The 27,293-nt window shown below is 43.8% G+C and overlaps 1 protein-coding gene across 1 annotated transcript; it reads right to left on the reverse strand.

The window, feature by feature from the left end:
- Nucleotides 1–1,159: 1,159 nt before the first annotated feature.
- Nucleotides 1,160–25,727, reverse strand: LOC110531846 (glycogen phosphorylase, muscle form). The gene is made up of 20 exons (XM_021615296.3): nt 25,131–25,727; nt 10,229–10,330; nt 9,770–9,848; nt 9,531–9,634; nt 9,190–9,321; nt 8,990–9,101; nt 8,707–8,789; nt 8,450–8,593; nt 8,135–8,227; nt 7,659–7,805; nt 5,013–5,176; nt 4,787–4,901; nt 4,580–4,681; nt 4,324–4,471; nt 4,182–4,240; nt 3,792–3,933; nt 3,359–3,566; nt 2,902–3,036; nt 2,723–2,789; nt 1,160–2,504 (listed from the first exon to the last, which is right to left on the reverse strand). The coding sequence occupies exons 1-20, from the start codon at nt 25,371–25,373 to the stop codon at nt 2,352–2,354; spliced, it is 2,532 nt and encodes an 843-aa protein (XP_021470971.3). The 5' UTR covers nt 25,374–25,727; the 3' UTR covers nt 1,160–2,351.
- Between the last annotated feature and the right edge of the window lie 1,566 nt (nt 25,728–27,293).

The following is a 27,293-nucleotide window of genomic DNA, read 5'->3' on the forward strand; positions in this document are numbered from 1 at the left end:
TATTGCTAAAGGAGAATTGTAATACTTAAAAAAGAGTTTGTGTTTCCTTTCTACTACCAATATATGTAAGTTTGATAATTATATAGACCTGATCATCTGTTGAAGAAATTGACCAACAACATGCACATTTCCAGATATAATAAGCAGTAATACAATCAGGGCATGGCAAAGGACATGGAGAGCTCTGCAGTATTGATTTATTACATTTGAATGTGTATTAGATGGCAACAAGATCATTTTGTACAGCAATTTCATCAGGTAACATGAATACAAAGCCGGCGAGAGGTGGTTAGAATAGGATGGGAGGCCAAGAGTCCGTGTGGCCAATAGAGAGTCAGAGTCCCGGGTATGGGAACAAACATAACATAGACTGTCCCATGTTGGGTAAACAAGCAAGTTCATAGTCAACAAAGCATGCAGAAGTGGTGAGGCAAATAGCATAAAGCACTTTCGAAAAATATAACAACTTGGGGCTAGCCATTGTAAGTTCAGAGTCGAAAGCTTGGGAGAGAGAGGTGAGTGTGGTGGGGGTACCTATACCAGACAGGGGGAGACAGGCCAGGGCAGACGGTGAACAGATCGCCAGATGGAATCCAAGCAGCAGTGCAGCAGGCAATGGGAGTAGGTGTCACACCCACTTGGGAGAAGCTTTTTTCGGGAGGCAGATTCCTTGTAGAAAATTCCAGCTAACTAGCTAACATAGCTAGCAAGTCTCTGTCTGTCTTTTCCATGTGGAAAAGGAGGTCATTAGCTAGCTAAATATTTTCAGTATCGTCCAGACATCCAAACAAAGTTGTCCCGCGTGGCTCTTGTATTTTGGGTGGCGGTGCATGCATCTTAGGTGTCGGTGTATGCACCTTAAAAGTTGGATACGATCCACCAACTCAATCTCAAAGAAGAGCCACAGCCAACTGTACTTTCAGCATTCCCCGCAGAAGGCCAGACATGATTCAAACGCAGCAACAGGTTCCAGTTATACAGCTAGTTAGCTTGTTTGTGTGTTTGTTGTGTGTACTTCACTTTGGCTTTGTTTGCAATTCTATAGTCCTGCGGTAGCGCCGTCATGTGATCTTTACCTAATTTTCGTGGTGTAATTTCCTCAGTTTTCATTCATAGACACAAAAATGTAGAGACAAAAAGTGATGAGAGAATGTAGCTATTTTGGAATGTAACAAAATATCACAACAATTGTTGTAACTTTGTCTCCTTTATTGACGGTTGTTTCACATTAACAAGAGAATGCAGGGTTTGAAGCTTTCAGTGCTTTTCAGACTCTTCCTAAAGGAAGATAAACATTAATAAACTAATGGAAAGTGCAATTTACATCAACCCTACACACTCAATGACTAGTATAATCTTAAAGTTAAGTCCAAGACTTCCAAACACTGAAAAATACTATTGTACCAGAAATTTTTATTTATTTGAACATAAAAAAAAATAGCTGCTTACATGAGCAGTCAAGGTGTTCATGGGCTCACTTTAGGCCGTACAACTACTAACACAGCTTCGTTAAGGCAGCTTTATAGTCAATCATAGAGGTATTAGGCAGAGAAGGTGGAGGAGAGAAGGCTTAGTTTGTTGCACTAAATGATGGATCATAACTTCCGACACCGGAACAACGTTTTGAGGACATACTGATGGGATCATGCTAAACAAAACACAGCTGACAGCAGAAACTATTTTTAGTAATAAGCATTGGTGTGGGGGGGCTAGCCAAAAGATGAGCATGTCAACCTAGTCCATTGAACCTGATTCGTTATTTGGTGCAGATATGATTAAAGCGGTGGTCATTGGCAGGCCAAAGCTGTAGCGTAGAATCACAGTGTCTATGTGAGAAGAACGTGCATATTTTCAGCCACTCTAATGTTGTATCTTGTCTCATCCTTGGAAGATATGGTTTTGGTACCATTAGACAGTGTTGAGGTTTCCAGCTACTTGTTGACCCCAATGACTGTTAAAGGGTGTATTCTCCGGCCAAATTGTCTGAAATGATGGTCAACAGTGTTACTGATGTTGCACAGCTAGTCTACTATGCATTGAGAAGGTGAATGCAGATTTTGACCCAGCCCATTGAAAATTAGTACTGAGGTTAAAAGTGGTTTCAGGTTATTGGCCATCACATAGCTGGACAGGGGGTTGCTATAGTCAATCATTAACTAATACTGACCACAATTAAATAGCACAATGAAAAGGTACTAGTTATAGGGGAGATTTCAGGTTTCTAAACCATTTCTCAAGTTAACATTTCTTTTTTTGTGGAATAGCCAGAGGTAAAGGCAGAAGTTGGGGGCTGTGGGAAAAACAGAGGTTGGGAATGTGGACAAGCCTGAGGCTGGTTTTCTGGCTGGGGCTTATTGGCGAGGATCATCTGGGGCAGGGATCCTTTCCAGGCTGGGCTCCATGCCCCAGATCTCCCGGGCGTACTGGGAGATGGTGCGGTCGCTAGAGAATTTACCACAACCGGCGATGTTGTGGATCACCATCTTGGTCCATTCTTTGGGGTTCTGTTGGGATGGATCGGAAGAGAGGGGAATTAAAACCATTGCAGAAGGAAGGAATACTGTTATGTTATGTATGTGGAAAAACTCTGAGAGTTGACAGGGGAATAGTCAAGTCACCTTTTATTTACAGTGCATTTAAACAGATCTTAACACACTTTACAAAAAAAAAAAGAAATTAAGAAAAAATAAAACAATAGATATTCAGTCTATGAAACACTGACCTTGTAGAGAGCACTGACTTTGTCCTGACATTTGATGTAGGCTTCGTAGTCGGCGAACACCTTGAATCTGCAACACAAACATCATGCTCGGTTAGACATTGTGTGGCTGCGTGTATATCAGTTGAGTACAGTGTGTCAGCATTTGGGTATTCTTTCGGTGACTCAGCTTTTTCACCCACCTGTCATGATGCAGTAGCATGTTGACAATGTCTTTGAAGAGGTCATGCTGGTCGGGGCTGAAGTATCCACCAGCGATCTGGTCCATGGCCAGCTTCAGCTCAGGAATGCGATTGTAGTACTCCATGGCATCATATCTGGAAGATGGATAAATTACTAAAGAAGAGGATACATTTATAAAGAAGATAAAACATTTTTTCCATTATGTCATTTTTCCACCTATTATAATTTCCAAGTCATCCCCCCAAAAAAATCTGCTTCCGTTCCATCCTTCACCATTCCAAACGTCTTGGCTTCCGCACCAAACTTTACCAAGTAAGCATCCTTCCATGTAATCCATAAGTTCTCTCCATAGCTATCATCCAATACCAATCTTTTTGTCTTCTCCACCATCACTAACCAGAACCTCTTTGTCCATCCATCCATCCATCCACCCACTCACACCCTCCACTGTCTTACCCGCTCTTGTCCATGGCGTCCACGTCATCCACCCTCATACCAAAGATGAAGAGGTTCTCCTCCCCGGCCTCCTCAGCCATCTCTACGTTGGCTCCGTCCATTGTGCCGATGGTGAGCGCTCCGTTCAGCATGAACTTCATGTTGCCAGTTCCAGACGCCTCTGTGCCAGCTGTGGAGATCTGCTCAGATAGATCGGACGCAGGGATGACTGGGTAGAGAGAGAAAGAGAGATGGGGGGGAAGAGAGCGGGACAGGGATAAACAGAAATAGAGAGATGAGACCAGGCAGAGAAAGATGGGTCTTCGAACCTTTAACAAAATTTGCCGGCGCTAGCGAGCGCGAAGTCTTAAACGAAGAAGGAAGACATGGAGGGTTACTTAGCTCCTATGGGAGCATAAAGAAAGAAACCAACAAGTATGTGACTTTTTTTTACTTTTCTCAGCCAGAGTGACCTTGTAGTTCTCCAGGAAGATGACTTTGAGGCGGTCGCCCACCACCTCGTCGTGGTTGACAATATCTCCAACGGCCGTGATCAGCCTGATGATCAGCTTAGCAGTGTGGTAACCAGGGGCAGCCTGGGGAAAATGGAGAAAAACATATGGAAGCACATGGATGCCAAAATCTCATACAGGGTAGCTCAAAAGATTAGCCTGGTCCCAGATCTGTTTGTGCTGTCTTAAAAACTATAGTCGTTGTCTCCATGGGAGTTGGCAAGACAGCTCAAACAGATGTAGGACCAGGCTAACAAAATATATCTATGACTAAGACTTTTACAATACACTGTGTATCCTTGTTATGTAATCACACTTTAATTGCTACTCACCTTTCCTCCAATCATGATAGTCCTGGGGGTCCAATTCTTGTTGGGCTCCTTCTTGATGCCTGATTGAAAAAGAAGACAGGCTAACTTGGTTTACTGAATAATGTCTCTCACTAGAGCTGTGAAAGAATGGAGTACCACTCACGGTTGTAGAGAGTAATGATGTGCAGGCAGTTAAGCAGCTGCCTCTTGTACTCGTGGATCCTCTTGACTTGAACGTCAAACATGGAATTGGGGTTGATCTTCACCTTGTAGTGCTCCTCGAGATAGGCAGAAAACTTAAGCTTGTTCTCCTACAGATAGAAACAGGTGTTAGGAGGAGTGATAGTCATTGTCTCAAGACGGAGATGTGGACCGAAATGACAACGACGCCATAGGAGAAGAGACTGTTGTGTTCTGACCTGTTTGACCTTGGCGATGTCCCGAATCAAAGAGTCGTCATCCACAAACTCCAGCAAATTCTTCAGCTGGTCCAGATCGCGAATGTAATCCTCACCAATCCTCTGCACATTCAAACATTCAGAAACACCCATGTTTAGAAGAATTCTATCAAACACTACTGTCAAAGCCACTCTTACTTCACTTTAGCTGTATACTCCACCACATACCTCTGCAATGACTTCAGCCAGTCCAGGATTGCACATGACCAGCCAGCGTCGGGGTGTGATGCCATTGGTCTTGTTCTGGAACTTGTGGGGGTCCACCTCGTAGAAGTCCTTGAACCTGTGGACACAATGGGCGAATGATCAAATGCCCCTCAACATCTCATTGACCAATGGGATAGCAAAGTACAGTATAGCTAACGCCAAAATAAAACAACGTTTTTTTTTGTACAGAGTGGCCTTGATGATGTCCGAGTGGATGCGGGCCACTCCGTTGACGGCGTGGGAGCCCACGATGCACAGGTGGGCCATGTTGATCTTCTTCTGGTCGCCCTCCTCCACCAGGGACATGCGGCGCAGACGGTCATGGTCCCCAGGGTAAAGGTTAGCAATGCGCTGAGGGAGGAGGGACAAAGGATTTTATAGTAGTTGTACGGCCCTTCCTGTTTTGATCACGTTAGTGAGAGATGCTAGCACATACATGTTGAGGCAATGGTTTGGACTGTATCTAACTCTTAATCCCTCTAAAAGGCTCTGCAGACGGTACGTCGAATTCAGTCTTTCATCACGTCACACTGTGTGGTGTTCCAAAATTAGATCTTGATGTCAACCTGGACAGATTGTACAATCTGCTCCAGTTCTGTCGTCACATTCTGCAATTGGCTTGCGAGGTTGACATAGGCTACGCCAACTGCAATGGTTTATTTGATCTGCACATGTGCCAGCACCAGCGGCACAAGCCTCACTCTATGCTTATGTGCGAGTGAAGTGAGTTTGGAACAACTTAAAGTATGCAATTTAGAAATAGTTTTCACATATATACATAAGTATGTAGACGCCACTTCAAATTAGTGGATTTGGCTATTTCACCCACACCCGTTGCTGACAGGTGTATACAATTAAGTACAAAGACATGCAATCTCCATAGACAAACATTGGCAGTAGAATTGCCCTTACCGAAGAGCTTAGTGACTTTCAACGTGGCACCGTCATATACCAAGTCAGTTTGTCAAATTTCTGTCCTGCTAGAGCTGCCCCGGTCAACTGTAAGGGCTTTTATTGTAAAGTGGAAATGTCTTGCTCACAGAATGGGACTCCTAAGTGCTGAAGCGCGTAGAACGTTAAAAAGAAACGTTTGTTCTCTGTTGTAACACTCACTACTGAGTTCCAATCTGGCTGTGGAAGCAACGTCAGCACAAGAACAGTTCGGTCGGGAGCTTCATGAAATGGGTTTCCAGCCTCCCGGTCTAGGGCACTGCATCGCAGCGCCAGCTGTGCCACCAGAGACCCTGGGTTCGTGCCCAGGCTCTGTCGCAGCCGGATGCGTGTTAGTGTTAAGAAGCAGTGCGGCTTGTTTGGGTTGTGTTTCGGAGGACGCTTGGCTTTCAACCTTCGTCTCTCCCGAGCCCGTACGGGAGTTGTCGTGATGAGACAAGATAGTAATTACTAACAATTGGATACCACAAAATTGGGAAGAAAAAGGGGGTAAAAGAAAAAAGAAATTAGTTTCCATGGGCGAGCAGCTACACACAAGCCTAAGATCACCATGCGCAATGTCAGGCGTCGGCTGGAGTGGTGTAAAGCTTGCCGACATTGATCTCTGGAGCAGTGTAAACGCATTCTCTGGAGTGGTGAATCACGCTTACCCACCTGGCAGTCCGATGGAGAAATCTGGGTTTGGCGGATGCCAGGATAACGCTACCTGTCTGAATGCATAGTGCCAACAGAAAAGTTTGGTGGAGGAGGAATAATGGTCTGAGGCTGTTTTTCATGGTTCGGGCTAGGCCCCTTAGTTCCAGTGAAGGGAAATCTTAACGCTACAGCATACAATGACATTCTAGACGATTCTGTGCTTCTAAATTTGTGGTAACAGTTTGGGGAAGGCACTTTCCTGTTTCAGCATGACAATGCCCCCGTGCACAACATGAGGTCCCTACAGAAATGGTTTGTCGAGATCGGTGTGGAAGAACTTGACAGGCCTGCACAGAGCCCTGACCTCAACCTCATAGAACACCTTTCTGAGGATTCGGGAATTCTGACTGTGAGCCAGGCCTCATCGCCCAACATCAGTTCCCAACCTCACTAATGCTCCTGTGGCTGAATGGAAGCAAGTGTCTGCAATAATGTTCCAACATCTAGTGGAAAGCCTTCCCAGAAGAGTGGAGGCTGTTATAGCAGCAAAGGGGGGACCAACTCCTTATTAATGTCCATGACTTTTGAATGAGATGTTCGACGAGCAGGTGCCTGCATTCTTTTGGTGTCCGAACTCAGAATTAAATAGGCTTCCCCTAAAGAACATGGTCGCTGAACATTTATTTTGATTGCTGATTTTGTACAAATCCCACCAGGTAGCCTGATTCCAGATGTATCACATAACAAATATTTTCAGGGAAATCCTTCTTCTTTCAAAGCATGAAAACGTTTAAAACAAACCGTTAGATTAATCTGACGATTCACAATAATCGTCAGGTGCCTTGTGGCTGAGGTCAGTCACCAGGATCGGCTCGTAACATCAGCCACACTATACGATAAAGGCTCAACATTTCAGACACTGACAGAACTTTGTTGGAGCCTACGACCACACGTAATGGTACTTAATTAGCAGACCTAGACCCTGCCACACTGAATGAGCCAAGATGTCCGACAATCGTTTACGACATAAGAATTTGCCCATGATGTAGACATTTTGTCTGAGACTGCAAAATCATGGCGTAAGACGGCTAAAATTGTACAGTCTGGTGGTTTTAAGACCCATGCCTTTATTATTTGACCCACACTGTAATATGGAGTGAACATTTGGATGTCTCTCTCACTCTCTCTCACTGTCTTTCTTTCTCCCACTCCACCCCCCTCCCTCCAGCCTTCTTCCTCTCTCTACCTCCAGGTGGCGTCGGTTGATCTCGAAGATGATCTCCAGGTGTCTGGGCAGAAGGTTTTGGAACAGGTCGATTGGCCAGCGCTCCAGGGCTTCAGGCAGGACTGTATGGTTGGTGTAGGCACAGGTACGTGTAACGATGTCCCAGGCCTGAGAGAGGGGTAAAACACAAAGATGCATGTAGAAGGAAATTGTGAGAGGAAGAGGCTGTGACAGGAAGAGGCTAAGCGAGAGGTTTCACTCTTGCCAAAATCTGTCCAAAATAAACCCAATGTGTTTCTATTGGCTTATTTTAGACCTAAGCTTGTGACCTGCCTTCCCGCCTTTGGGACAACGACTCCCATTGTTAGGGCAGAGACATGAGCATCTCGTCATTATATAAAGATCTCTGGGAGCATTCCCCTTTTCGTGGTGAGTATTCGTTACACTTCTATTTTTTGTGCAACACTTTTGCTTAAGCAGGGGGACCAACACTGTACCTTCTCCCATGTCTGGTGCTCCATGTCCAACAGGATCCTCATCAGCTCAGGGATGGCCAAGGCAGGGTGGGTGTCGTTCAGCTGGATGGCCACCTACAATATGGGCAAGAGAGAGGACATCAGCACAATAGATACGATGCAGTTAGGGAAGGAAACTTTTGCATATAGTCTCACACTCCGCCATTGTGTCTTTGGCATAGTACCGTAGAGTGGTCAGTGAACAAAGACATTCGGAGAGTATACGGTGCTTTGATACATATCGTCCGGTTACAACATGGTCTAGGACGCTAAGGATATCTATTGTATCGAGCTTACCTTGTCAGGTAGGGTGGACAGGTCCACACGCACAACCTCGGTGGAGCCAAACTTTGAGGACTTGAAGCGACGGACAATGTCCTGCAGAGTGGCCGCCACCACAAAGTACTCCTGCTTCAGACGAAGCTCCTTGCCCTCGAAGAACTAGGGTCAAACACAGATCCACAGTCCATCCCACTTGTTTATTATGAATTCCTCATAACAGTGCATTGACGGCTGGGTAAATAACGGTTACATAAACACTGGGTTCTACTCACGTTGTCATTAGGGTAGAGGACACGGGAGATGTTCTCAGCCAAGTTCCTGTCCAGCACAGCCTGAATGTAGCCGCCAACATTGACTGTAGAATGGCAGAAAAACGTCTGGTCTCATCATACATTTAAAATGCCTTGCACTAGACTGTTTTCCAGCTCCAATCCTGACAATCTGACTGGTGAATTAGCTATTACAAAGGTTGTAAAGATGTTGAGCAATGCATAATTGAATCAGTAGGTTCAAGCGGTAAACCAGGCAAGCCCAAACAGTCCAGAAGTAACTCACAGTCTTTCAGGTTGAAATCACATGGGGCCTTGGCGGACCATAGTCTCATGGTGTTCACAACGTTGTTCCTGTAGCCAGGGACTGGGGTGTCATAAGGAAGGGCCAACACTACCTGTCAACATAGCAGGGTCATGTAATGTTTAGTTATGGCTACAATGATGACTATTTCTATGTTGTATCCTTTCTATGTGGCCTCTCACCTGTGTGTCAACCCATTTCACCCCATCGGGGGTGTGCTCCACTCTGCCATAGAAGTGGACAGGTCGCATGTACTCGGGGCGGGCCTTCTCCCAGGGGTTGCCGTAGCGCAGCCAATCATCAGCCTCCTCCACCTGTGAGGAGATGTCAGTCACTACAATGAACTAGTTCTGATTATACAGCATCATGACTCTACTGTGAGTAGATGACAAAAATGTGAGAAATGATTCATCAAATAAGTGGACCATCTAAAGCACATGACTCCAACAAGCACTGGAAAGTACCATATACACTCACAGACATGTACATAAATATAATCAACTTTGCCAGTCAGTCAAACTACCTGCCAGCCATTGACTATTTTCTGGTTGAAGATGCCAAACTCATAGCGGATGCCGTAGCCGTAAGCTGCCAGCCCCAGAGACGCCATGGAATCTAGGAAGCAGGCTGAGAGCACAGGTGGGGGGGAGGGAGAGATGAGGTGGGGGTTTTCCTGACCACTGCCTGAGCTACACTATTTGTGCAGGGAAGAACCAGTGAGGTAGACTAATCGAGAGCCAAGGAGTAGGAGGAGAAACTCACCGGCGAGCCGTCCAAGACCACCATTTCCCAGGCCGGCATCCTCCTCAATGTCCTGCAGCTCCTCCATGTCCAGACCCAACTGTTGAAGACGAAGATACATTGTTAAGATTTATAGTACTTTATTAGCCTTCATACATTTTAGGGTGGAGGGAGGATGGGAGCTACATTAGCGTAATAAGCCAAGCTTTAGCATCTGAATACAAGGGAATGGGGCAGTGTTCAATCTCAGAGTAGGGCCACGTACCTGAAATTATTAAATAATCAGGAAGTATTCTTGAATCTTACATGGAGTGTAACAAAAAAAAAGCACTCATTGTCAGTGTCATTAATGTTCAATGTGCCAGTTTCATACCCTCCACAGTGTATGTCACAGACAATGTACTAGGTTGAGGTAACTATGATGGGACACTGTTATGGTCCAGAAGTGTCCTATGGCCCTAAGGCCTATCCGTCAGTCACCTGATAGGTGGCCTCATCACAGGCATTCTCCAGTGCCAGGTTCACCATGGTATTCTGCAGGGTGCGCCCCATGTAGAACTCCAGGGACAGGTAGTACACACGCTGGAGAGGAGCAACAGAGGAAGGTACATCAAGGAAAGTGAATGCAATACAGTACAGCGCGGAATACCCTCTGCATTCAACACACCTTCAGCCATCAAACACTAGTGTGCCCCCATGTGGTAGCCCTGAGAAATGCAAACATTATCTCTGCCTCTCCTATTCTTCTAGAGAGGAAGCAGCTGTAGCCAAGAGGGGAGAGCCGGTGCTGCCAAAAACAGCAGATCTATACTTGGCGACCCGTCAAGCAACAGCTCTTTCTGAGAGAGCATTGGAATGAGTTCAACTAACTCCCAAGCCTCTATTAATACCGCTAGTGTACACCAACAACTGTTTCAAAAGACAAAAGTTCTTTATAAAGCACTTGGATTCATCCCGTGGTCTCACAATAACCGACATAAAGAGTGCTGCAAACCGTGGCAGTTCGTTTACTTACGTCCGTATAGGATTTCTCTGCAGCTTGTCTCCACCTACTACAAGGACATACAGGTTTTTACATCATATCCTCACTCAGATTCATGTATGGCATACATGAATCTGAGTGAGGATATGATGTAAATACCTGTAGGTCCTTGTAGTAGGTGGGGACAAGCTATGTATGTAACTCACACTGAAGCTATGCAATGAAATCATAATGAAATCAAATACATTTTTGCCATACATGAATCTGAGTGAGGATATGATGTAAATACCTGTATGTCCTTGTAGTAGGTGGAGACAAGCTATGTATGTAACTCACACTGAAGCTATGCAATGAAATCATAATGAAATCAAATACATTTTTGTCACATGCACCAAATACAACAGGTGTAGACTTTACCGTGAGTTCAAAGGTAAGAAAAGATTAGCAAATAATATATATTTTTAAAGGAAATAGTAACACAAAAAACAACAATAACGAGGCTATATACAAGGAGTTTCCATTGTTTTATTTATTTAACCTTTATTTCACCAGGAAAAGCCCATTGAGACCCAGAGTCTCTTTTTCAAGGGAGACCTGGCCAAGAAGGCAGCAACAATCAACAACTGCTGGTGGTGAAGGAGACCAGACTACAGAAGTAAAGAGGGAGTTTACCCAAAAGGGCTTTGTGGATGAACACATACAAATGTAGCTTTCTGTGCATATGAAGTGAGGTCCAACCTACCATTTGGTACAAGTTGCAATGGTGGGTGAGTGACTTGGCATTTGTAATAAAGCGCAAGGATGCATGATAAACAGAGTCCAGTCTCTGTAAGGAGTACCAGTACAGAGTCAATGTGCAGGGGTATGAGGAAGTTGAGGTAATTGAGGTAATGTACATGTAGGTAGGGGTAAAAGTGACGAAGCAATCAGGATAGATAATAAAAAGAGTAGCAGCAGCCTATGTGAAGAGTGTCTATGTGTGAGTGTTTTGTTTGTGTCTGCGTATATAGTGTGTGAGTGTAGTATGTGTGAGTGTGTGGGTCGAGTCCAGTGAGTGTGCATAGAGCAAGTGCAAGAATGTCCATAGAAAAAAAGGGGGACAATGCAAATAGTCTGTGTAGCCATTTGGTTAACTGTTCAGCTGTCTTATGGCTTGGGGGTAGAATCTGTTCAGGAGGTTTTGGTCCCAGATTTGGTGCTCTCGTACCGCTTGCCGTGCGGTAGCAGAGGGAACAGTCTATGACTTGAGTGGCTGGAGTCTGACAATTTTTAGGGCCTTCCTCTGACACCGCCTGGTATAGAGGTCCTGGATGGCAAGGAGCTCGGCCTCAGTGATGTACCGAGCCGTACGCACCACCTTCTGTTGCTCCTTGCGGGTCAAGCAGTTGCCATACCAAGCGGTGATGCAGCCAGTCAAGATGCTCTCAATGAGCATGGTTACATGCACATAATAATGCAGTTATTGTGGATAGTCAGGTTAATATAATAGTTAGTTTAAAACGTTTACATGCTTTGTAAGAAGAACGATTTCCCTAACAATCCTGTTTACATGGACACATCTGAAATCAGACTACCCGATGGGAAATTTTGTTAATGCAGAACATCGGCAAACAAAATAAACGTTCTCGCACAGTGACCATGTTATTTCTGCAAAGACTATTTGATTCTGAGTTGGGACATGCGAGGTGTGTATGTGAAAACGATTTATAAGATGCATACCTACAGTTTTTCCTAACTCACTTCACTCGCACATAAGACGGAAGCTTGCGCTACCCGGGACTGGCCTGGCACATGCGCAGATCAAATCCCCCACTGGAACGCCGATTAAGCTGTTTACATGTCCTAACAATTTGAAAGCTTGCTCGCCGTATGCTTACTTCGATTATGACCTAATGCAGATTAAGATAAGCAGAGTAAGATGTTGACATGACTAATGTCATACTCGGCCTTCTTCTATAATATTGAATTATTAGTGTGCATGTAAACATACTCAATGGTACAGCTGAAGAACGTTTTGAGGATGTGAGGGTCCATGACAAATCTTTTCAACCTCCTGAGAGGGAAGAGGCGTTGTCGTTCCCTCTTCACTACTGTGTTGGTGTGTTTGGACCATGATAGGTCCTTAGTAATGTGCAAACCGAGGAACTTGAAGCGCTTGACCCTGTCCATTACAGCCCCGTCGATGTGAATGTGGGCTTTCTCGGCCCTCCTTTTCTCCTTTTCCTGTAGTCCACGAATAGCTCCTTTGTCTTGCTGACGTTGAGGGAGTTCTTATTGTCCTAGCACCACACTGCCAGGTCTCTGACCTCCCTGTAGGCTCATCATCGTCAGTGATCAGTCCTACCACTGTTGGGTCTTAATGATGGTGTTGGAGTCGTGCACAAACACGCAGTCGTGGGTGAACAGGGAGTACAGGAGCGGACTAAGCACGTACCCCTGAGGGGCCCCGTGTTGAGGGCCAGTGTGGTGGATGTGTTGTGGTCTACCCTCACCACCCAGGGGTGGCCCAAAAGGAAGTCCAGGATCCAGTGTCAGAGGGAGAGTGATGAGTGATGAGCTTGGAGGGCACTATAGAGTTAAATCCTGAGCTTTAGTCAATGATCAGCATTCTAACAGAGGTGTTCCTTTTGTCCAGGTGAGAAAGGGTAGTGTGGAGTGCAATAGAGATTGCGTCATCTGTGGATCTGTTGGGGCGGTATGCGAATTGGAGTGGGTCCAGTGTATGTGATGATGGTGTTGATGTGAGCCATGTCCAGCATTTCAAAGCATTATATTTTTAGAGATGTGAGTGCTAAAGGGCGATAGTCATTTAGGCATGTTACCTTGACATTCTTGGGCACAGGGACTATGGTGGTCTGCTTGGAACATGTAGCTATTACAGACTGGGTCAGGGAGAGGTTGAAAATGTCAATGAAGACACTTGTCAGCTGGTCAGCACATGCTCTGAGTACCCATCCTGGTAATTCGTCTGGCCCTGCGGCCTTGTGAATGTTAAATTGTTTAAAGGTCTTACTCACATATACTACAGAGAGCGTGATCACACAGTTGTCTGGAACAGCTGATGCTCTCATGCATGGTGGTGCAGTGTTGCTTGCCTCAAAGTGAGCATAAAAGGCATTTACACTTTGTCTGTTTGATGGAGGGTGTATCGGAATTTTTTATAAGCGTCCAGATTAGTCTCTCTGTCTTTGAAATCGTCAGCTCTAGCCTTTAGCTCAGTGCGGTTGTTGCCTGTAATCCATGGCTTCAGGTTGGGATATGAACGTAAGGACACTGTGGTGACAAAGTCTTCGAGGCACTTATTAATGAAGCACTTATTAATGCTAGCAAAACAGTCCTGTAGTTTAGCCTCTGCTTCATCGGACCACTACCGTATTGAGAGTGTCACTGGTACTTCCTGTTTGAGATATGGTCACATTTGGTAAATGGAGGGCAAGGGAGAGCTTTGCAAGCATCTCTGTGTGTGGAGTAAAGGTGATCTAGAGTTTTTATGCCTCTAGTTGCAAATCCTCTTCGCTTCATTATTTCTAAGGTCACTACTTTTTATTTATTTATAATTTTTTTAAAACCTTTATTTAACTAGGCAAGTCAGTTAAGAACAAATTATTATTTTCAATGACGGCCTAGGAACAGTGGGTTAACTGCCTTGTTCAGGGGCATGCTCTCAAAGCTCGGGGATTCGATCTTGCAACCTTTCGGTTGCTAGTCGACCACTCTAACCACTAGGCTACCCTGCCGCCCCACTTAAGTGATAATGCCCTCGAAGCCGGTGTTTGGAGGATATATTGGCATGGGTGTTGTTAGGCCCCAGAAGAAGTTGAGGGCCGGCAAACCGTGCCAATATATCCTTCAAACACCGGCTTTGAGGGCATTATCACTTTTATACAATGGGTTACTATCTTATTTAAGTAATGATTTACATATTTTTTATTTTAAAAAATGTTATTTTGATGAATTTATTCATACTATTTCATATAGTCCCTACACAAATCTAAGGTTGCTACCCAAGCCGGCTGGTCGTTCTTTCTATCGGTTCGGTTGCCAGAGATGCAACCCTGTCGTTCAGTCTTTTTGTTCTGTATCTGGACGCGACCCAGTCGTTCGTTTCAAATGTTCCATTGCCATACTGGCGGGCATCATTCTCATCCCTTGCTTGCTAGCTAGCCAACTACGGCTAACTTACAGTTACGTCAAAGCAGCCAGAATAACAGCAAAGTAGCTGCATTTGCATTTGTTTAAGCTGTTTTCTAGTTACCTTTATTTGGGTACATCCATAACAATGAGTTAATGAGGCACGATTTTGCCTGACATAGAAAATGTGCTCAGTCGTCAGGGCACTGTTGTTCAGAGGAGCTAGCCAACAACACAGCTAAAACAATCACTTCAAACTGAAGCTAGAAAGGCTGCAAACTTTCCTCCACCCACCACCTGCCAACCCCTCTTTTACGCTACTGCTACTCTCTGTTCATCATATATGCATAGTCACTTTAACCATATCTACATGTATATACTACCTCAATCAGCCTGACTAACTGGTGTCTTTATGTAGCCTCGCTACTTTTATAGCCTCGCTACTGTATATTGCCTGTCTTTTTACTGTTGTTTTATAAAAAAACTGTTGAGAAGCCTTTTTGTCCTAGGCTTGGCACTCCGGTACCGCTTGCCATGCGGTAGTAGAGAGAACAGTCTATGACTGGGGTGGCTGGGGTCTTTGACAATTTTTAGGGCCTTCCTCTGACACCGCCTGGTGTAGAGGTCCTGGATGGCAGGCAGCTTAGCCCCAGTGATGTACTGGGCCGTACGCACCACCCTCTGTAGTGTCTTGCAGTCGGAGGCCGAGCAATTGCCGTACCAGGCAGTGATGCAACCGATGTTGCAGCTGTAGAACCTTTTGAGGATCTCAGGACACATGCCAAATCTTTTTAGTTTCCTGAGGGGGAAATAGGCTTTGTCGCGCCCTGTATATTTCTATAAAAATGATGCCAGCTGAGTCATGATTTTGACTGGCTGAGAAACGCTGGCTGCCTGTCTGTCTCGTCCCGACTCCCGACAAAATTACTATGGGACAGCTGAAGATCGAATTTGAATACTGAAACAATGTTGAAAATGTCAGAGAGACAGATAGCAAGCTTTATACAAATCTCTGCTGTTGAAAATTTAATATTATTCTAAAATAAATGTAAGGTAATGTCTAGATGCTTTTGAGACAGTGGATTGCACAGTCAGATGGAACAGAGTAAATAGGCATTTTAACGTTATATATTTAGCCTGTGATAACTTGTGGAATAGACACTGACTGGAATGCGGTTTTAACCAATCAGCATTCAGGATTAGACCCACTCGTTGTATAAAGTGCTACAACATAATTGATCGGGATGGTGTGTTTGATATCCTAAATGAAGAGCTAGGAGGGAACGACACCCGAGACTTCGATTGACCTGTGACATTTCAAATGGGGTTATTCCGACAATAGGAAGGAGGGCATGCAAATGAGGACATGGAAAACAGAGCTCCCTACTGTCCCATTGAGTGTGACCATGATAAAGTGACAAAGGCATCTAGTCCCTTGTTAAAAATAGTCGCATTAGTGGCCCCTTCTAAAAGGTTAGAGCGACTAGGGAGGGAGATGCCAATCATTGGTGGAGATGGGGTTACATAAACACTCTAAATAACAGCAGTGTTACAACTATTACTACAGCTATTAAATGCATTTGTAAACATGAAGACTTTGGGAAGAATGGATTGATTATGAGAAATTACTATTATAGGAAAATGGGCCGAATACCAAAAATGTAATTGAACTCCTGGATTCGTGTAAACAAATGATTATTTATAATTCTTACGGGGCATGGAGGTATTGGTCAAATATGTTCTCAGGGTCTTTATTTGATCACCGTGTTGCAGGAGACCTGCTTATGCCGATTATGACTTTACGCTTTACGCCGATTCACATAAACAGAGTAAGGCGTTTATATGACTAGTAATGTCAAAGTCAGGCCTACTGCATTGCCGTGCACAGACTTTTCAGGGCGCAGGTGCTCAAAATGAAAAAAAGAGCCCAACCCCCCCCCCCCCCCCCCTTTTTTTGACTGATTGCTTTTTTTTATCTTCAATGCTCTTTCGATTTTTAAATAATAACTTCATAATTTAATATTCATAATCTTCTAACTCATGATTAATGTCAGGCTGGCTTGTTTGGATATTTTAGTATATTGTGGTCTGTGTTGCTGCTGCCCTGACACACATGTCCAACTCCCAACTGAAGGGGGGGAGTTGAGTCGGAGGCCTCATTGATGCATCTGATCCTCTCTCTTTCTGCCTCTCTCTGCTGCGTGTATCAGCCAACCAGACCGAATATTGATGATGTAAATCAAGTGTTAATCAAATGTTTTGCTGCTGTTGCAGTACTGTTGATATTTAAACTAGGTAGCTAGCTATACACTGGACCGGTGACTACATCTCAAATTTGAATACCGGACAGCAGAAAAGCATACGCAGCCAGGTAGTTCAAGACGTCTATCCATGTCCTAAGGAAAAGGCGGGAAAGGCCTTCAAAACTGGCCACTGGGGCAATAGTGAGCGCTGTTACCATCAAGTAGGCTTGGGTTTTGTTAGGGTGTTGTGGGCGGGGGTGGTCCCATGACTCTGGATCAGAAGGTTGTGCGTTCGATCTCCATCGTGCAAGCTGGTTTTTGGTTTTAACCCTATCCCAAAACTTAACCCTTACCGTAACCATTTGGAATGAGTGCCTAAACTTACGAGCAGCAGGAGCAACAAAAACACTTTGAAATTTGACGTTTGGAGTAACTGCAAATAAAAAAAGTTTGGAAGACGTGGATGAACATCTAACTGCCATAAGACTGAGAGCTTGTTTTGTGCGTGCGAGCTCTCTACAGGCCAGAACAACAGGCGCAACAAAAGGACTGGGTGGGGGTAGAGGGTGGCGAACTTGACGATGTCACGACGACTTGCGGGCAGTCGGTTCAGAACAATGCCAAAACCTGTATTCAAAAATAAAATTATACTACCACCCAAAAGGGCACTTGGCGAGTGGGACGGCAAAGGAGCAAGTGGGAGGCACAGGTAGACCCCTATCTGTGCACGTGCCTGGCCTGCTGCCATAAGCAGTTTAATATTGAATTATTAGAGTGCATGTAAACATACTCATTGATCAGTTTTCTTGATGCTACATGTAGTTGTTCATTGACATGGAATTTTTTGCAAATTCTGTGCACTTGTTTTTTAATGCGAATTAAGGCCCGCTTTTGAGTTAATACTGCTTGCTTGTTTGTCTACTAACTTTATCTACTCTATTGTTTATGTGATGGTGCCGGAGGGGAAGGATGCCATCCTATTGGCTCTTACCCAACCATGCTATCCTGTTTGTTTTTTTGCGTTGTTCATAACTTGTTTTGTACATAATGTTGCTTCTAATGAGCTTCTGGACATCAGCACTGCGATTTCTTACCTCAAACTGTATGAAGAGTTATTCTTCCCTGAGTCGAACGGGAGGGATATTATACAAACACCCCAGATCCCTGTTATTTGCGGACGAAGGAAACTGAGATTTTGCGGAAAGACATCAGGGTACCTTGTGAGGATCAGGCGACGAGTGGCTAATCTGCCTTTGCCTTCCGTCCTGCTAGCTAACGTTCAATCGCTGGAAAATAAATGGGACGAACTGAAAGCATGTTTATCCAACCAACGGGACATGGCTGAACAATGACATTGAGCACATACAGCTGAAGGGTTATACACTCTATCGGCAGGACAGAACAGCAGCCTCTGGTAAGACACGGGGCGGGGGCCTATACATTTATGTAAACAACAGCTGGTGCACAATATCTAAGGAAGTCTCAAGGTTTTGCTCTTATAATAAGCTATAGACCACACTATCTACATAGAGAGTTTTCATCTGTATTTTTCGTAGCTGTCAACATACCACCACAGACCGAGGGTGGCACTAAGACCGCACTCAATGAGCTGTATACCACCATAAGTAAACAGGAAAACGTTCATCCAGAGGCGGCACTCCTGGTGGCCGGGGACTTTAATGCAGGGAAACTTAAATCAGTTTTACGTAACTTCTATTAGCATGTTAAATGTGCAACCAGAGGGGGAAAAAATTCTAGACCAACTTTTCTCCACACATAGAGACATGTACAAGGCTCTCTCTGTCTCAGTCTGTATTGCCTACATGTTTCAAGCAGACCACCATAGTCCCTGTGCCCAAGAACACTAAGGTAACCTGCCTAAATGACTACCGACCCGTGGCATTCACATCTGTAGCCATGAAATACGTTGAAAGGCTGGTCATGGCTCACGTCAACACCATTATCCCAGAAACACTAGACCCACTCCAATTTGCGTACCCCACCAACAGATCCACAGATGATGCAATCTCTATTGCACACCACATTGCCCTTTCACACCTGGACAAAAGGAACGCCTATGTGAGAATGCTATTCATTGACAACAGCTCAGCGTTCAACACTATAGCGCCCTCAAATCTCATCACTAAGCTAAGGACCCTGGGACTAAACACCTCCCTCTGCAACTGGATCCTGAACTTCCTGACAGACCGCACCCAGGTGGTAAGGGTAGGTAACAACATATCCGCCACGCTGATCCTCAACACGGTGGCCCCTCAGGTGTGCGTGCTCAGTCCCCTCCTGTACTCTCTGTTCACTCATGACTGCACGGCCAGGCATGACTCCAACACCATCATTAAGTTTGCTGATGACACAACAGTGGTAGGCCCAATCACCGACAACAATGAGACAGCCTATAGGGAGGAGGTCAGAGACCTGAGCCTGTGGTGCAAGGAAAACAACCTCTCCCTCAACGTGATCAAGACCAAGGAGATGATTGTGTACTACAGGAAAAGGAGGACCGAGCACGCCCCCATTCTCATCGACGGGCTATAGTGGAGCAAGTTGAGAGCTTCAAGTTCCTTGGCGTCTACATCACCAACATCACACTTTTAAAATTCATATTGTTATCTTGTTGCTATATTTGCATAGCTTCTTTCATGTAAACGCATTTAGCATATTGCTACTGATTAACCATTTCTTTGTGGATTTTGATGTGTGCTTGGGGTAGAGGTCGACCGATTATAATTTTTCAACTCCGATACCGATACCGATTATTGGAGGACCAAAAAAGCCGATCCCGATTAATCGGCCGATTAAAAAAAAACACATGTATTTGTAATAATGACAATTACAACAATACTGAATGAACACTTATTTTAACTTAATATAATACATCAATAAAATCAATTTAGCCTCAAGTAGATAATGAAGCATGTTCAATTTGGTTTAAATAATGCAAAAACAAAGTGTTGGAGAAGAACGTAAAAGTGCAATATGTGCTATGTAAGAAAGCTAACATTTCAGTTCCTTGCTCAGAACATGAGAACATATGAAAGCTGGTGGTTCCTTTTAACATGAGTCTTCAATATTCCCACGTAAGAAGTTTTAGGTTGTAGTTACTATTTCCCTCTATACCATTTTGTATTTCATTAACCTTTGACTATTGGATGTTCTTATAGGCACTTTAGTATTGCCAGTGTAACAGTATAGCCTCCGTCCCTCTCCTCGCTCCTCCCTGGGCTCGAACCAGCAACACAACGACAACAGCCACCACATCGAAGCAGCGTTACCCATGCAGAGTAAGGGAAACAACCACCCCAAGGCTCAGAGAGAGTGAAGTTTGAAACGCTACTAGCCAGCCATTTCACTTCGGTCACACCAGCCTCATCTCGGGAGTTGATAGGTTTGAATTCATAAACAGCGCAATGCTTGACGCACAACGAAGAGCTGCTGGCAAAACCCACGAAAGTGCTGTTTGAATGAATGTTTACGCGCCTGCTTCTGCCTACCACCGCTCAGTCAGATACTTAGATGCTTGTATGCTTGTATGCTCAGTCAGATTATATGCAACACAGGACACGCTAGATAATATCTAGTAATATCATCAACCATGTGTAGTTAACTAGTGATTATGATTGATTGTTTTTTATAAGATAAGTTTAATGCTAGCTAGCAACTTACCTTGGCTTACTGCATTCGCGTAACAGGCAGTCTCTTTGTGGAGTGCAACGAGAGAGAGGCAGGTCGTTATTGCGTTGGACTAGTTAACTGTAAGGTTGCAAGATTGGATGCCCCGAGCTGACAAGGTGAGAATCTGTCGTTCTGCCCCTGAACGAGGCAGTTAACCCACCGTTCCTAGACCGTCATTGAAAATAAGAATGTGTTCTTGCCCACTGACTTGCCCAGTTAAATAAAGATTAAATAAAGGTGTTAAAAAAATAAAATGTAAAAATAAAAAGCATTTGGCAAATCGGCGCCCAAAAATACCAATTTCCGATTGTTATGAAAACTTGTAATCGGCCCTAATTAATCGCCCATTCCGATTAATCGGTCGACCTCTAGCTTGGGGTTATGGTCTTGCTGGAAGATCCACATCCGGCCAACTTTCAGCCTCCTGGCAGAGGCAACAACGTTGATGCTGTTGACCTTAACAAGGGCCCCAGGACCAGTGGAAGCAGAATAGTCCCATAACATCAAAGATCCACCATCATATTTTACAGTAGGTATGCATGAACAAAATCAAAACCCATAACTACCTACAAATACAGTGATGGACCTTTGATGTTATGGGGCTATTTTGCTTCCACTGGTCCTAGGAGTGTCTGCTAAATGACAAATGTTATGCACTAGTAATGTTTAGAAATCTTCAGAGGAAGTGAACCTGCCTCCTGTTTAGACAGCTGGTTGTTGTGTTTCAGATCTTGGAGACGGGTAAGGTGGTGGACTGTGTGACAGTGGAGCCCTACATGCTGGGGGACTTTGTGAATCTCACAAACAACACTACTAAAGTGGACAAGAGGTTCAAGGCCTCAGAATACGGCATAGACTTCAGATATCAGGAGACTGAAACTTGGCCGCAAGTGGATCTTCCAGCAAGACAATAACCTCAAGCACACAGCAAAATCCACAAAGAAATTGTTAAGTCTCCACACTTGAAACACATTGAAAAAACATGTGGTTCGAATGGAACAGAGCTGTACATAAGCGCAGACATAAGCGCAGACAAAAGACACACAATACCCCATAATGTCAAAGTGGAACTATGTTTTTAGAAATGTTTACAAATGAATAAATAATTAAAATCTGAAATGTCTTGAGTCAATAAGTATTCAACCCCTTTGTTATGGCAAGCCTAAATAAGTTTAGGAGTAAAAATGTGTTTCACAAGTCACATAATACAGTGTATTCAGAAAGTATTCAGACCCCTTGACTTTTTCACATTTTATTACATTACAGCCTTTTTTCTAAAATAGTTTTTTTCCACATCAGTCTACACACTATACCCCAATGACAAAGCAAAATCAGCATTTCAGAAATGTTTGCAAAAAAAAAAAAAACAAGCCATGAGGTAGAAGAATTTGTCCATAGAGCTCAGAGACATGACTGTATCGAGACATGACTGTGTCGAGGCACAGATCTGGGGAAGGGTACCAACTTTTTTTGCAGCATTGAAAGTCCCCAAGAACATCTTGGCCTTCATCATTCTTAAATGGAATAAGTTTGGAACCACCAAGACTCTTCCTAGAGCTGGCTTCTCAGCCAAACTGAGCAATCGGGGGAGAAGGGCCGTGGTCAGGGAAGGGACCAAGTACCCGATGGTCACTCTGACAGAGCTCCAGAGTGCCTCTGTGGTGGTGGGTGGATCTTCCAGAAGGACAATCATCTCTGCAGCACTCCACCAAATCAGGCCTTTATGGCAGAATGGCCAGACAGAAGCCACTTGAAAAAACAGATTCTCTGGTCTGATGAAACCAAGATTGAATTCTTTGGCCTGAATGCCCAGCGTCACGTCTGGAGGAAACTTGGCACCATCCCTACGGTGAAGCATGGGGGTGGCAGCGTCATGCTGTGGGGATGTTTTTCAGCAGCAGGGACTGGGAGACTAGTCAGGATCGAGGGAAAGATGAAGGGAGCAAAGTACAGAAATATCCTTGATGAAAACCTCCTCCGGAGCACTCAGGACCTCAGACTGGGGAGAAGATTCACCTTCCAACAGGACAACAACCCTAAGCACACAGCCAAGACAACACAGGAGTGGTTTCGGGATAAGTCTCTGAATGTTATTGAGTGGCCCAACCAGAGCCTGGACTTGAACCTGATTGAACATCTCTGGAGAGACCTGAAAATAGCTGTGCAGCGACACTCCCCATACTACCTGATAGAGCTTGAGAGGATCTGCAGAGAAGAATGGGAGAAACTCCCCAAATCCAGGTGTGCCAAGCTTGTAGCGTCATACCCAAGACGACTTGAGGCTGTAATCACTGCTTCTTCTATAGAAGAAGACCATTTTTATTCTCAGCTTCTTAACTACCTCATCAATATGCTTTTTAAAAGACAGCTTTTCATCTATCCAGATGCCCAGATTTTTGTAAGCAGGGACAAGATCAATATAGACACCATCCAAAGTACATATGCTTAAATCATTAGTTATTTGTATGCGCTCTAGAGAACAACATATACTTTGTTTTACCTGCATTTAGAGCCTGGTCAACTGTGGGGGCAATAGCATACCCAGTATTATCTGCATACAAGTGCAGGTTACATTGATCAACAGTATCGAAAGCCTTTGACAGGTCAATGAAGATGACAGCACAATGTTGCCTTTTATCCATACTGTTAATCATTTATAACTAGGGATGCAGCATAGATAGTGCTATGACCTGGTCTAAAACCTGTCTGATGTACAGCACATTTAGAATACATTTCAAAGATAAGAAAGATCTTAGCTGAGAAATAATCAAGAATTCTAATATATATATATCTAGGCAAGAAATTGGGCGATAATTATTTAGGGTCACCACCTTTGTGAACATGGGCCGCCTTCCAAACCTTGGGGATAGTACCAGATATATTTGCCAGGTTAAAAATATGGGTTAATGATTCAGCAATCAAGGGGGCAGAGATCTGCAGCAAAAATGGATCAAGCATATCAGCCCCAGTGGATATCAGTCTTAAGCAAGGCTTCTAGCACATTACAGATAGTAAATTGTTGAAATGAAAAAAAAGATTCACTAGAATTGGACAGAATCAATTGAACATGTATTTTTCCAATGTGTGTATGTAACTATTTTCTGGGTAGACATTAAATCTGCAAATGTATGGTGTTATTTTTCTGTTTAATAATCCAAGGTTCTCAACCTATGTGATGCATTTGTTCATAACTCTTGCTCAATATTACACCCATAAAATTACTTTCTTTAAGAACATAACAAATAATATTCTGTATTTTTAAAGGTTGAATTAAATAATTACTTTGTCACATTAAAAAATATGCTCCGTAAGAATAAGAAAGTAATTCAATCTATTGCTACTCTTAAAGATGCACTATCCAGAAATCGCTCGCCATTTCCTGGTTGCTGAAATTATAATAGTTAGCCTAATTTCAGTTTATGTGACAAACCAAGCAAGTATAGTGTAGAGAATCATTGTAACTTCTAAACCGCTGTGAAATATATATTACATAAACAAAAATATTGTAGGTCGTGTACAAAACCAAAAATTAAAGACACAAAAATGTAAGAACAGGAAGCATAGAAATAGCGCACATAGAACAGATCTACCACTTCTTAAACTTGCTTTCAAAGAGAATGACAGGCCTATAACTCACATTGTTATGTGAATTTGGTCGGGTCGCCCAAAAAGTTACATATTGCAGCTTTAAGCATTTTACATGTATTTGAATGTACAACCCTGTATGCGTTTTTGGTTTTGCGTGTTTGTGATGTTGTGTTACAAAAATCTATACATTCTTAACAAATGTCACATTTAAATGTATATCCTTCAAAATTTATGGAATTTATATTATGAAAAAAAATGATAAGAGTATGCGAACGTGAGTAGATTATGTTGAAAACGACAGGCGTCCATCTTGGATGCTGTCTCCAGTTTATTTATCAACTCAGTGATTAAGAATTAGATAATATACAGAAATGTACTGAATGTTTTCTCATCCAGAGATGCAACATCATAATGTAGCCTAACTAGCAAGGAGCTTTGATGGAGCGCTCAATGTAGAATTTGGCATTCCTTTACCATTTTCCCTGCATAATCACATTGAGGATGAAATAGTCTACTTTCCCTTTATTATATGAGCATACTTCTGTAATTTTAGCGTCTGAAGCGCAGAGTCTAGATTTCAGCATAATTTCACATAATGCGCAGTGATATTTCCCTGGGAAAACCACCCCCTCCCCACTTTACCCGGAGTCTGAAAGAGGCGCAGGCCTACGTGCCGAAGCCTGCAATATGTGCGGAAGATTGCGATGGGACGGGAACACTGTGTCACTGCGGCAACTCGCCTGCTTACCTTGGGGTCTTTCTCGTAGTAGTGCTGCTGCGTCCTGATCCATCGGCCAACCAGATGGTCGCGCACTGTGTTGGCCAAGGCGAAGTAGTAGTCCCTTTTGGTCGCCACATTTCGGTCCTTTACGAGTGTAAAGTGGAGATGGCGATTAAAATTAGTCTTGAGGTCTGAAACATTTTCCACACCTGCAAGCCCTCGCACCGATATCTGCTTTCTCTTCTCCTGGTCTGTCAATGGCTTAGGCATCTTGGTAAATGCGTATTTTCTATTGTACGACTGTAGATCCGAATGGCAAATATCGACCTAGGCTGATGAGAGATGGCAAGTAACTAACTGTGTTATGCCTATGCTTGTCACAGTGTTTGCCCTGCCTCCCTCTGACCAGTGGGGATCCACGCGATAATACAGCCACAAAGTCTATATCGTAAAGCTTCAAGAAAACACAAATGTGCTTTTTGGTCTTAAATTAAGGTTAGGCATAATGTTAGCAGTGTGGTTAAAGTTACGGTTAGGTTTAAAATCAGATTTTAAGAAGATAATTGTAGAAATGGGCGGGGTTTATGATTTTGTGACCGTGGTAACTTGGGACGACCGTCCAGTGGTGGACTGCTCTGGCAATATTGCACCATACCGCCAGCCCCGGCACCAACCGCTCAAATGTTGTATCCCATCAGAACCCAAAATATTGTCTTGTTTTACTCCAATGTTTGTAAACAAAGTATATGTAAACAAACACTATATAGCCACAAAACAAAGCTAGAATCATCCTTAATTGAAACAATAGCATACCACCCCTCTGTTTTGGTAAAAAAAAGCTGAGGGATGGGTCTGGAGTAATGTAGCCACTCTCAAATTCATAGACAAAGCCATGGATGCAAGGACTGACCATCCATGATATCAAAAATATAGTTTTAACCATGTTTTGAGTCTATACAGTGTTTGTTTGCATTTACATTGTTTACAAATATGGGAGTAAAACAAACTAATATTTTGAGCTCTGATGCAAGGTATGACGGTTGAACTAAGCTCATGAGGCATTTATAAGTTATATTTTTCAAGAATCAATATATATCAATAAGTCCAAAAAATTGATGTAGCAATGGCAGATTCCCTTTTTAAACTGTCTGTGAGCCTAGAATCACGTTCTTGGTCCTCATCATCCAAATTTGACTCGGCTCGTAGTGGTAGCATTTCCCTCACAAGCCTTGCTCACTTTTTGCTTCTTTAGTTCAACTGGCAAAAGCACCAGCATAACTTTTTTTTTAAACATTAACATCTGTTAATTTGGTAGCCCACATTTTGCTGCACAGGCTTTGAGACCTTTTTTTTTTATCTCGACACCAACCTTTACATTTTTTACCGGCCATTTCGGCAACTTCAGTAGGATCTGGCTGGTTAACTGGCATGTTTGACTTTGAACTCAACTGGGCCGGCCAATCCTGGCAGGGGGAATGTTCCTCACTGCATCTGCCCAGTTGAGAAAGATGCTAGATTATGTCAACAGAGAAAAAGGTAGGCTATAGCCTAGGTTTCTACAAAAATACACTATATATACAAAAGTATGTGGACGCCCCTTCAAACTAGTGGGTTCGGCTATTTCAGCCACACCCGTTGCTGACGTGTATAAAAACGAGCACCCAGCCATGCAATCTCCATAGACAAACATTGGCAGTAGAATGGCCTTACTGAAGAGCTCAATGACTTTCAACATGGCACCTGCATAGGATGCCACCTTTCCAACAAGTCAGGTCGTAAAATGTTTGCCCTGCTAGAGCTGCCCCGGATCAACAACAGGTGCTGTTATTGTGAAGTGGAAACAACGGCTCAGCTGCGAAGTGGTAGGCCACACAAGCTCATAGAACGGGACTGCCGAGTGCTGAAGCATGTAGTGCGTAAAAATAATCTGTCCTCGGTTGTACCAATCATTCCTGAGTTCCAAAATGCCTCTGGAAGAAATGTCAGCACAAGAACTGTTCGCTGGGAGCTTCATGAAATGGGTTTCCATGGCAGAGTAGCCGCACACAAGCCTAAGATTAACATGCGCAATGCCATGCGCCGGATAGAGTGGTGTAAAGCTCGCACCATTGGACTCTGTAGCAGTGGAAACATGTTCTCTTGAGTGGTGAATCACTCTTCACCATCTGGCAGTCCAATGGACGAATCTGG

Source organism: Oncorhynchus mykiss, chromosome 9 (assembly GCF_057628025.1).
Source record: "Oncorhynchus mykiss isolate SJ-2025 chromosome 9, ASM5762802v1, whole genome shotgun sequence".
NCBI classification, from domain to species: domain Eukaryota; kingdom Metazoa; phylum Chordata; class Actinopteri; order Salmoniformes; family Salmonidae; genus Oncorhynchus; species Oncorhynchus mykiss.

Excerpts from the sequence above, each read along its gene's own strand:
- LOC110531846 (XM_021615296.3), bottom strand. The coding sequence starts at position 25,373 with ATGCCTAAGCCATTGACAGACCAGGAGAAGAGAAAGCAGATATCGGTG. Across the intron at positions 9,322-9,530 it reads AAATAGTCAATGGCTGGCAG|GTGGAGGAGGCTGATGATTG; the intron begins GTAGTTTGACTG and ends ATCTCCTCACAG. Across the intron at positions 4,472-4,579 it reads ACATCGCCAAGGTCAAACAG|GAGAACAAGCTTAAGTTTTC; the intron begins GTCAGAACACAA and ends TTCTATCTGTAG.